General features: G+C 41.2%; 1 protein-coding gene across 1 annotated transcript in view; it reads right to left on the bottom strand.

The window, feature by feature from the left end:
* Positions 1-514: 514 nt before the first annotated feature.
* Positions 515-12,400, bottom strand: part of LOC149146230 (ACT domain-containing protein ACR11-like) — a 90,474-nt gene continuing 78,588 nt past the window's right edge. The window contains exons 8-10 of the mRNA XM_089447373.1: positions 1,327-1,432; positions 1,166-1,234; positions 515-951 (exon numbers count right to left, since the gene is read on the bottom strand). Coding sequence (XP_089303499.1) covers positions 889-951; positions 1,166-1,234; positions 1,327-1,432 — 238 coding nt within the window. The 3' untranslated portion in view covers positions 515-888. The remainder of the gene's footprint in view (positions 952-1,165; positions 1,235-1,326; positions 1,433-12,400) is intronic.

Genomic DNA, 12,400 nt, shown 5'->3' with positions numbered 1-12,400 from the left:
GTTTTTGAATAATGAATCATAATTAATTATATGTATTATTATGAGAATAATAGATACACAGAATTAATAAATTAATCAAAAAGAAAGATTATTGACACATCTGACTTGCATAATAATAAATTATCTCCTAACTAATTAAATTTATCTCTTAAATTAACCTAATAAATTATAGTAAAAATTAAAATTAAAATTAAAATTCTTAACCACTGAATCCAGAACACTCCCGTCATTTATCATTATATATATCCTTGCATTTTATTTGCCCTAATCCACACCAATCTTCTCAAATTTGGGTGTTCCCCTGCATATGGACTTACATAGAAGTCGGAAAAAATGACTTAAAAAAAAAAAAAAAAATAAAAATAAAAATCTGAACAGATTATTCCAAAACATTTTTTCAAAGTTAAATTTTACGAAAGAGTATTTTCCATTGTAAACAGTGCTGTTTAAAATATACTAAATCCAAAAATATAGCTGTCATTGCACTCATTTTGCATTGAGAGTGCTCATAATATGTAAAACCAGTTCAATTATTGAAAGACTGAGACGATGTTAAACTTATAAGCGGACTCTCACTTGAAGCAACAACCATATGAATATATGTCTACGATGACAAACGGATGGCAGGGGTGGATTGACTTCAAAATGATTACTGTATGCATGTAGATGATTTTCAAATTTGAACAGATAAAAATGAGAAAATCGTGTTTGGGCCTCACTGGGTAATAAGAGGACAACTAATAGTTTCGCTGCTGAAAATGCTTTTTGCAGGCACGCTTGGGCTAGTTGCTTCAATGTGACTATGCACAACTACTGTACAATGTCAAGAGTATTTCAAAGCTGCATTCTCTGCAGTTACTAATACTATGACGAGTAAATATAAAAACTTTAGAAACTACTCTCCTCAGTTGTAGGCCTCCTTAGGAAGTATCTTAAACTGTTAACCACAACCTGAGCACATGTGAAAACACAACCCAGAACAATTATGTCAGATATTTGAAACTAAGATCTATGATGACATCAATAAACAGAAATTCAAACCAAAGGAAAACTTTTCTAAATTCAGAAAACTGAATATCAACCGATGCAGAATTAAGAACTGGGAAATGCAGAGATAACCACTTTATTAAAGTTTAGCAGCAAAACATTTATAGTAATCTTGTACCTGCTGCAGAGGCTTGACGAGTGCACTACCCCGGTAGCTGACATGAAACTTTGCTTTGGCCAGCAATCCCTGCAGAGACACGCATGCAATTTTAAGATGCAATTCACTCATCAAATGATAAGCTATAGAGTATTCCATTGCAAGAAGGCATTAAAGTTCACCTCCGTATCAAATTCACCAGATTCAACAGCTACACTGATATCAGATAGTGATTTTACGATCTCCACCAACAAACCAGGTCGATCAGCTGTTTCAATGTAAAGCAAACTGAAAACCAATGGGCACACCAGCATTGTGAATAATATATGTCAGCTCAACAGCCTATCTCAATTCTTTGTATTGACCTTAAAGTTATACAGATTACAGATCATCCTACGTATCCACAGAGCAAATATAAAGATTAAGTAGTTAACTACAATGACCATCAGAAAGGCTGAGCTAACCTCAGTACAATTAAACACACTTTCTACAAGCACAAATAAATTACATTTCCTGTATGCATTAAATCCAATCAGGAATTGGATTGCCCTCCATATCTGATAATAGGTTTGGATCACTTTGGTATCAGAGCATAAACCCTCAAGAAACTGATAATAGGTTTGGATCACTTTGGTATCAGAGCATAAACCCTCAAGAAACTGTTAAAGCATATGTACATTTAGACAAAGTCACTAAACAATGAAGAGAGAGTTATGCCGTAAAACCCACTGCAATGTCTAGTACCTAAGTGCAGAAGCACTCAACCTGCAGCTTGCAAGTATGGGATATTAGCCACTACATGCAAACCTGGATAGTTTCCAAGTATAGCTTAAAAAGCACCCTACAAACAGAGAAAACATAACCTTCCAATTTGCCTGCATTGTACAAGCCAAAATGTCTCCTCCGCATAGAAATTTGACCTTCAACTAACAGTTCAGAAGCCAAAACCTTTTCAAGGTGCACATATCAATCTAAACATCCCTCCATTCAAGAAAGAGATAGATGGCAGTGCTCTACACTGCTAGTTACTACAGCACTAAGTTTTGCTGCTGTAGTCTCTAACAGCACCAAGTTTGGAAGTTGTTTGTCATCTTATAGCTGGTTTGGAGCTGTCTGGTGGAGCTCCCATGTTTGGAAGGAGGCTTTGACAGCTGGTTTCCATTCCCAGGTATGCCTTTTCTCCTAAAAAAAATCCAGATTGGATTGTTGTGTCTGTTTTATTTTTTCCCCCTCTTTCAAATTAAAAACACCTTTTTATAGGCTAAATCTTCCTCTTTTTTGTTTTCAAATTTATCATAGGTTTTGTATTTTATTTGGTTGCATTTTCTTTTCTCTATTTGCATATTTCTTGTCCTTCAAATTTGAAATTTCATCATCCACCATGGCCCCCAAAGCGAAAGATGCTGCATGGTTTCACTGTGATGTTGATGGCAAAATGTTATGCAAATATTGCAGGCACCCAATGAAAGGGGGGAAGGGGGGTATTTATAGGTTGAAACAACACTTGGCTGGCATAAGAGGCCAAGTATCCCCATGTGAAGCACCAAATGCAGCGAAAAGGCCTATTAGGGCAGAATACGTTGAAAAGATTGGGAAGTTTGAGGAGGAGAATGCTAGGGAAAAGGCTATACAAGCAGGAATTGCAGAAGGAACTTGCAGAAGCTATGAAAGGTGCAACTGAGTGTGATGATTTTGACCTTCAAAACTTCTCCTCTATCCCTTCCACCAATGTCCATGAGCCCTTCTGTTATGTTCTTTCCCCTCTTGGGTCTCACAGTCAAGCTAAAGATAAAAAGAAGATGAAGATTAAGAGCTATTTCACAACTCTCCCCACCTCCACCTTTGCTAATGCCACTGCCTCCCAACCAAGTCTAACTCAACCCACTTTGGATACCCTTTGGAAAAAACAATTGAAAGATGTTACTTTTCAATACATTGCCAAATGGTGGTAAGATGTGTATATCCCCTTTAATGTTGCCCAGTCACCTCATTACCAAGCTATGTGGAACTCTGTAATATCTGCAAGAAAGGGATTCAAAGCTCCTAGTATGCATGTCTTGAGGGGATCTCTTTTGCAAAAAGAGGTTTTGTCCATTGAAGAATCTTTGACAGGGTTTAAAGAGTCATGGAAAAAAACAGGTTGTTCCACCATGTCAGAGGGAGAGACTGATGGGAAGAACCACACTATCATAAATTTCCTTGTCTCTTGCCCTCAAGGAACCATGTTTTCGAAATCAGATGATGCATCTTATAGTGTGAAAGATGCCAACCTGTTATTTGAGATTTTCCATAAGATGGTTAGGACAGTGGTGGAGCAGAATGTTGTGCAGGTCATCACAAATAATGCCTCAAACTATGTTCTTGTTGGAAAGATGTTAGAGTCTAAATATAGAACCATATTTTGGACACCATCTGTTGCACATTGCATAGACCTCATGCTTGAGGACATAGGCAAAGTGGAGTGGTTAAGAAACATTGTAGAGCATACCACGTGTAGAAATTATGATGTAGATTTGCAACTGTGTATGAAGTTTTAATCAAAATCACAAGACACAAACCTACTCTATTGCTTTGTGGAATTCAATTCACAATTTAGAATATCAATCACAAACATGCAATGAGAAATAACACACATGCACACAGTATTTTTCTAGGGGAAAGCAATCTGCTAAAAACCCCTTTGTTTGTTTGCATTATTCTGATGAATAGAGATGTATTACAATTGCCTTGCTCAACTAAGCACAACCTGCAAGTGAATACCATATTTCTCTTCTCACTGAGAAGCTCCAACCCAAAGTTAATCAATTTCTGCCTCTACTTGAGCCTCTATTTCCTTGCGCAATTCCTTGAGAAATTAGGCCCCTATTATTTAGGAATTTCTCCAAAATGGATTGCGCAATTCTCAAAGTTGATCATCTCACTGCATGCAACACCTATAGAGACTAGTCTACAACTTGTTGAGAAATGTAACCAGGTTCGGTCTTCATAATTGTATTTGAGTTATAATAAAAATGTACTTATTGTTGATTTTGGGTAGCATTGGATGTGCTCTAGCCTTGAAAATTGGTGGAGAGGCTAAGGCACATGAGATCTCCAAAACCCAGAAATCGTTTGAAAAAATTCCACCTAGAGGAGGAGTTATTAAAATAATTAATATTTTTAATGGGTTCCTAAGTATAAACTTAGGAAAATAAAAATATTAATGTGTATTAATAAAATATGGATGAGAAACATTGAATGTCTTGGAGATGTGTTTATGAATGTGCGGGATGTTGATGTTGCAAGCAAGCAAATGTCATGATGAAAGGCCATCATAAAAGGTAACTTTGATTTGATGTTCATTTTGATTTTTGAACAACATCTGGTTGGGTTGAAACAGGGCTACCGAAAGAGAGTTGTAGATGTCACCTACAACTGAGAATGGATGGAAGATCCTAAAAGTAACATGACTTGGAAAAGGTAGCTGGATGAAGAAAAGCCAGATGTGGACTAGAAGATCACTTTCCGATGAAGAAAAGGATGACATGACTAATATGGTTTGTGAAGGAAAGTGATGGATAGACAATGCCCTACGAATAAAACTTAGAAGTTGAACTTGAAGGCTCCATAATGATGAAGATGAAATTCATGACATCGAAAGGAGGAGCTCTACAAGTAGCTAAAGGTACCATGATCTCCACCAAAGAGCAAAGAGTTGTTGTTGGAAACAAGTCCCTAGTTAAGAGGGAGCTTGAACAAGTCCCTGGATAAGAGAGACCTCAGGTATATTCCTTTTATAGGAATGATTATATCTTCCCTAGTTGAGAGGGAGAAATAGACACATCATTCTTGTTTGCATATTGTGAAGAAAGAATGGAGGATTGGGTAAGCATTTGAGATTGATTTTGATACTCTTTGAGGGTGTGGTAGGGCATCCAATAGGCAAGAGTAGTCGAAGAGGAAATTCCTTGAGGATGTGTTATTCCAAGATAGGAATTGTCCTAAAAGGACATACCCTATGAACACCCGGGTGGGGTATGTGCCTTAAGAGACAATGATGATGGTGCCTATCAGTCATTGGTCGCCCCAGCATTGCGCTCTGATCTTGTGGAGAGATAGATGTAACAACCCCAAAATTAAACTATACAACTAATTACATCAATTTATGTGATTAATAATCAACACAACTATTTAACTAATTTGCATAGAATTTTCAACTTACCTATAGCGACAACATTCCTTACTTGTGATTTCAGAGTTGATCGCTATTTGAATTCCACTAACTGCAACAAAGTTTTGGGGAAGACTCTCCACCCAACCGTAGGCTCAGCGGTACATAATCTTTCTACAGTTGGCCACTCATGAGCCCTCAATCAACGTACTACTGCCAAGGTTTCCTTTGTCGCTCAACACTCTCCTCCCGAAAAATGATCATCTCATTCCCCACTTCATCCATTAAATAGAACCCAATTGTTCCAAAAATGGAAGGGAATTGGAAAGGGATCCGCATGCACACAATCAATGTGTCAACATGCAACTTTTATTTCTTTTTTTTTAAGTTTTACTTAATTCAATATTTCTCTTAATTTAACTCTTTCTTATTTTATTCATTTTTAATTTTTGTTAACTAATTATTTTTACTATTTTTATATATATTTATTTAAAACTCCAGTTTATTATTTTATTTGTTTACTATTATTATATTTTCTTCATTATTTATTATTTATATAATATTATTATCTTTTCTTTTTTATATATTATTTATTTACTTATATATTATTATTTTATTTATTATTATTATTAGGGGCATTACATACTCCCCCCCACTTTAAGGAACTTCGTCCCGAAGTTAAGTTGAATCATTTAACATTTTATTTTATTTAATTATTTATTACTTCATGTTTGCTTTACACCCTCTGTTATAGTAGTATAACCAACAGGCATCGAAAGTTTTCACATCACCAAAAAAATCCCAAGGAATCTCTGTCATTTTTCCCAACTTTCGAAACCAAGCATAAAGCCTCATCGGTTTGTACTGTAGCCCTAGGCTCATGCCTAAGCTCAGAACTCATCTGCTCCAAGACAAGCACCCGGCTCAATACTCCATGTAGTGGTACTCCAGACATATCGAAAGGTTGGCCCACTCCCTCCACACTCACTAAGGTGCACAGCCCCAGGCATCGAAGTCCTTACACCCCCACTAGACTTCGACATCTCAATCCAATATCAGTCACCCAGCCTCCTCAAGATGGTCATATAGCCCCTCAAGAGTTATACAAGACAAAGGAACCACTGGCGTATGTAGTGTTGATTGAGTCTGTCCCCAGCCCATATGGTGTTACATATTCTCCCTCACAGGTATGGGCTCCCACGAGATCATAAAATAAACCGATCCTCTCGGCCCATTTGTCGATTTCCTGCCACTCACCACGTTTCAACATGCAACCAATGCATTAGTTATAACATCATAGTATCATGGAAAATAATCCACATGCCAAGTCTTGCATGTCATCATCAGAACATCACATCGTTGTTAACCACAAGATTCTGAATAATAACGTATTGTATGCCCATGCATGTCATAAAAGTTATATATAAAATACCAACATAAGTTATAACATCAACATGTTTGCATCAAACATATATCAAGACATCACATAATAAACTAACCACATGTCAAAATAACCTCATATCATATGTAACATCATAATCACTATGCATATCATATCCATCATGAGCATACAACATCATTATCATATCAAACTAAATGAATAAGAACCACATGTGCATCATTACTCGCATACCATCCTGTCATGAAACATCATCAATATGAGAGTCATCTTAATACTTATCAAATATAGAAGAATAATACACTATAAGTGTTGATCTGGGGTAGCATCGGATGTGCTCTAGCCATGAAAATTGATGGAGAGGCTAAGGCACATGAAATCTCCAATACCCAGAAAGGGTTTGGGCAAATTCTAAACAGTTAGGGAGATATTAAAATAATTAATATTTTTAATGGAGTCCCTAAGTCTAAACTTAGGGAAATTAAAATATTAATGTGAATTAATATAAAACTGTGTTAGAATGGTCCAAAAGACATGGATCAAGCCAGATCTAATCTTAGCCGTCGATTAGGGACTTAATCTCGGCCATTGATATGTCAACGAGAAAAGTATAAGAGGAGGCTTGAGGGTCACTTGGAGAACACACCAGAGTGATCAGTCATTCTATTCTCTAGAGCGGGGTTTGCTAAGAGAGATAGAATCAGTGATCAGTTGCAGCGAGGGGCAGTGAGTACGAGGCAGAGAGGCAGGGACAGTGCCGAGAGACCAGTGCAGAAGCAAAGAGAGGCAGACACAAAGCCAGAGGGAGCCACGCAAAGGCAACAGAGACTGCGCAGAGCCAGAAGGGCCTGCGTCATCCACGCAGAGGCTGCAAGAGTGACGCAGAGAGCCAGAGAGGCTGCACAGAGCCTCAATAGGCTGACGCAGAGGGTTTTAGGCTGACGCAGAGGCCAACAGGGCTGACGCTGAGCTTCAGATTGTGCTGGAGAGGGATTTCGTGGAACAGGCTTTCCAAATACCTGTTTCTGAAGAGAGGTATTGCTGCCAGATTTTTTTATCTCTGTCGGGTTAGCCAGTTTGGCACCCAGTGTACTCAGAAAAGAGTTGCTTAATAATAAAACCCTCAAATAGTTGCACCGATTTTCCCGCATTGGGTTTTTCCGTGGACATTAGTCCAAAAATAACGGTGTCATTTGTGTGCTTGTTTCTATTTCCTTCAGTTGATTATCTATAATGTGTTGAGCATGCACTTGTATTTATTTTCGGTATTTACATGGTAAATAACTTGTTAATTAACAGAACAAGTAGGTAGGAATAAATCAGTAAAGTGCATGGAAGGTTTCTAATTGTTAGACTTAGAAACTTCAACATGGTATGGGAGTGTGGTTGCAGATCACAAGAGAACTGAGAACATCAGCACAACAGAGCAGCAGTAGCAGAAAACAGCTGTCCCCAGTGACAGAAGTTGTTCCTAGCAGCAAAGCAGCAAGGAAGGGGTGACGCAATGCCTGCGTCATCAAGTTCGAGCCAAGAAGAGGTTGCGCGGAGGCTGAAGGAGGCAAAGACAGGCCCACGCAGAGGCCAAGAGGGTTGACGCAATTGGCTAACAAGAGGGTTGATGCAATTGGCTAAGGGAGCTAGTTTGCCGGTGTCGGGACTGCGCAGAGCCTAGGAGCTCTCACCTTCAGGTTGTGGGTAAGTTGCAGAGTGGAGCTGGTGGGGTACTGTAGTCAGAACAGTACCTAACAGGGCAAGGCCAAGGAGGAGGGAGTTACTACCAAGGGTTTCTAACCGAGAAATCTGGATCAGTGGTGCAATTGCACAGACGATCAAAGTAGGGGTGCATCTCGACATCGACAAAAGGGTTTCCAGGAGGGAAATCAAGGATCAAAGGGAGTCACATCGAGAACTTCCAGAAGGGAAGTAGAAGAGCAATATGGCACTACACGGAGTAAGAGACCAGGACAGACTGGACAGAGCCTCAAACTTCGTAGTCTGGAAGGCCAGAATCTTATCTGTACTTAACAGAAATCGTGTCAAGCACTTCGCCTTGAGGACAATAGCGATCCCAGTTGACCCAACTGATAACGACAAGTACGAGGAGGCAATGGCGAGGGCCAAGAGCATCATCCTTGACGGGGTCAAGGACCATGTAGTACCACACATTGCCGAGAAGGAAACGGCAAATGAGATGTGGGAAGCCCTAAAGAAATTGTACTAGCATACTTTTGTGCAGAGAAGGATGTTACTAGAAAATAAGTTGCGGTCATACTAGATGAAGAAGGGAGAACCGATCAACACCTTCCTTGGTCGATTGAATGAGATCCGGGATCGGCTGACTTCCATAGGGGCTACACCGGATCAGGTATTGATGGTGAGAACAGCCCTGAACACAGTCTCAGAAGACTGGGAGGTATTCGTCTAGATTATACTGGGCAAAGCAACCCTTCCACAGTTGGAGGAAATGTGGGCGGCTCTTCGCCAAGAAGAGATCAGAAGGCTAAGCGAGACAAGAAGCAGCAGCAAGGGGATCAGAGTCAAGCAGGAGGAGGAGGATGTTGCCCTAGCATCTGAGGGAAAGCAAGAGAAACGGAAGAAGGACCTCTCCAAGATCAAATGCTTCCACTGTGGGGCGCTGGGTCATTATGCGACCCAGTGTCCAAGGAAGAAGAGTAAGGGAGAGGCCTCCGAGACCAAGGCAACGCCAACAAGCGCAGAGAAGGAAGTGGAGATAGACGATGACTGTGCCATGAGTGCACACACGCCACTTGAGAGGAAGTGGGGAGACATTGAGTTGTAGTCAGATGGACTACAGGCAATGAGGAGCAGGATCCTCGAGGTACCCAGCCTCTTGGATTATACCTTGCTACGGGCGCCCCGAAGAGGAGTAGCAGGACTGGCGGATGTGGGTAGAGACGGATGCGGATGAAGCGGCAGAGAGAGCTACAGTGCATAATTCCCAGGACAGCGCGAGGCTAAGAGGTTGCAGCAGTGCGAGAGGCACGGGATTGTTGCACCAGTGCAAGATGGCACAGAGAGGTGTGCAACGATGCGAGATGCAAGGAGTTGTTGCAACAGCGCAGAGGTCAGAGAGGGAGCACTTGTCAGCGGCAAAGGAAGCTTTAGCGTCAGGAGTACTCTAGCCTGACAGAGAGGTCAGAGTTGGGAGATCAATTACTTACTTCTCAGTAACTGAGTTGCAGTGCAGCAGTTAGCAGTGGTAGTGCTATGGGCAGCATGATGAGAGGAGATGCAGTGCAGACGCAGCAATGGCAATGGTAGGGCCATGGGCAACAGCACGGATGCAGAGGGGGTTGTCGTAGAGATGCAGCAATGGCAGTGGCAGAGCTATGGGCAGCAGTACAGGATGCAACAGCGCAGAGGATGTTGGGCAGCAGGCCTAGCATCAGCACAAGGACCGATGCTGGATGATAAGGGTAATACTCAGTGAGGAGTATTGCTAGAGCACAGTCCTCGCTAAGAGAGAGTGTTGATTTGGGGTAGCATCAGATGTGCTCTGGCCACGAAAATTGGTGGGGAGGCTAAGGCACATGAGATCTCCAATACCCAGAAAGGGTTTGGGCAAATTTTAAACAATTTGGGAGATATTAAAATAATTAATATTTTTAATGGAGTCCCTAAGTCTAAACTTAGGGAAATTAAAATATTAATGTGAATTAATATAAAACTGTGTTAGAATGGTCCAAAAGACATGGATCAAGCCAGATCTAATCTTAGCCGTAGATTAGGGACTTAATCTCGATCGTTGATATGTCAACAAGAAAAGTATAAGAGGAGGCTCGAGGGTCACTTGGAAAACACACCAGAGTGATCAGTCATTCTATTCTCTAGAGCAGGGTTTGCTAAGAGAGATAGAATCAGTGATCAGTTGCAACGAGGGGCAGTGAGTACGAGGCAGAGAGGCAGGGACAGTGCCGAGAGACCAGCGCAGAAGCAGAGAGAGGCAGACACAGAGCTAGAGGGAGCCATGCAGAGGCAGCAGAGACTGCGCAGAGCCAAAAGGGCCTGCGTCATCCACGCAGAGGCTGTAGGAGTGACACAGAGAGCCAAAGAGGTTGTCCAGAACCTCGGTAGGCTGGCGCAAAGCCTCAATAAGCTGACTCAAAGGGTTTCAAGATGAAGCAGAGGCCAGCAAGGCTGACGATGAGCTTTAGATTGTGCTGGAGAGGGATTTCGTGGAGCAGGCTTTTCGAATACCTGTTTCCGAAGAGAGGTATTGCTGCCAGATTTTTTATCTTTGTCGGGTTAGCCAATTTGGCACCCAGTGTACTCAAAAAAGAGTTGCTTAATAATAAAACCCTCAGATAGTTGCACCGATTTTCCCGCATTGGGCTTTTCCGGGGACATTAGTCCAAAAATAATGGTGTCATTTGTGTGCTTGATTTTGTTTCCTTCAGTTGATTATCTGTAATGTGTTGAGCATGCACTTGTATTTATTTTCAGTATTTACATGGTAAATAACTTGTTAATTAACAGAACAAGTAGGTAGGAATAAATCAATAAAGTGCATGGAGGGTTTCTAACTGTTAGACATAGAAACTTCAACAATAAGCATGCTTACCATGATTCATTAGAAAAAACAACTTCATTTGCTTGTATAAACATTGAACACCAACAATGAACTTAGATTATTCAACATCCATCTAGGATCTAGTATGTCTCATCAACATTATTAGTGTTGTGTTCTAAACAAGATGTTGATTGCTTTCAATAATCATTTCCTCTTCATTATAAGAAAGTTCAAAATTTATCGGATAGGCATAACCACACTATCAGTGTGCTATAGTTCTGATACAGTCTCTTTAATTGCAAGTTTCACCATATCAATATAAAAAAACCTACTCCATTGCTATTTCAATATTATCATTGGATTATCCCCGATGGGGGTGAGGAACGGAGAGGCAGATGTTCCCGAGGGAATGCATGGGTGCCTATGGTAAGCACGTGGCTACAGGATGGCAGGTTGGCCTCACGGCCCTCCCATATTACCTTGAGTACGAGAGACAGTAAATACTGGCGTGGGAAACCTCAAGTCACATTGGGTCTTGCAGAGGGTGGTGAGTGCATTAATGTTATGGAGGGTGGCGGGGGTGTTTGATGGTCATTCTGCAGCGGAGAGAGTTTTGGAGCCTGTGTGTGGAGTGTTGGGAGAAGAGGAGGGTGTTGCAAAGGTGCTCCGAGGCAACCGAAGGGTCAGCATTGTCGTAGAATGTTCCGCCCTTGCTGGTGGGTGTGGGTAGTTGTCAATTGCCAAATTAGGCTTGGAAAGAGCAAGTCTGCAAGGAACGTGGTGTATGTGCGTCTAACGGGGGTGGTTTGTTGTGGCTTTTGGTTTGTTTGGTGCGGTTTCAGTCCGGACTGGTTGCGAATTTGCCTTTAGTGGAGCGAGATTATTGAAGTGTGCCTCCCTAGCCAATTCACAGGGTCTTGGGCTGCAGGGTGGTGCCATTGGCGAGCCTGTCGTGGGTTTTGATTTGCTGGAATTGTGAGGGGTCGCTTCAGTGGGGGTGTATGCTGCTAGTTCGACGTGGGAAATAGCTTTGTAAGTTGTGGGTGCTTGGCACCGGAGGGAGAGGAGGTTCAACCAGAGCTGTAGGTCTTGACCCCTGTGTGGATTGTTTGGGAGCTATTGGAATGGTGGTCTTCATCTCGCTTAGGTGGTGTCGAGGTTTCAAGCATGCGGTCA

This window comes from Pinus tabuliformis, chromosome X (genome assembly GCF_031772625.1).
Source record: "Pinus tabuliformis cultivar Carrire ecotype Pingquan chromosome X, CPIR1, whole genome shotgun sequence".
In the NCBI taxonomy this organism is placed as follows: domain Eukaryota; kingdom Viridiplantae; phylum Streptophyta; class Pinopsida; order Pinales; family Pinaceae; genus Pinus; species Pinus tabuliformis.
This window is presented reverse-complemented; position numbering and strand designations above follow the sequence as displayed.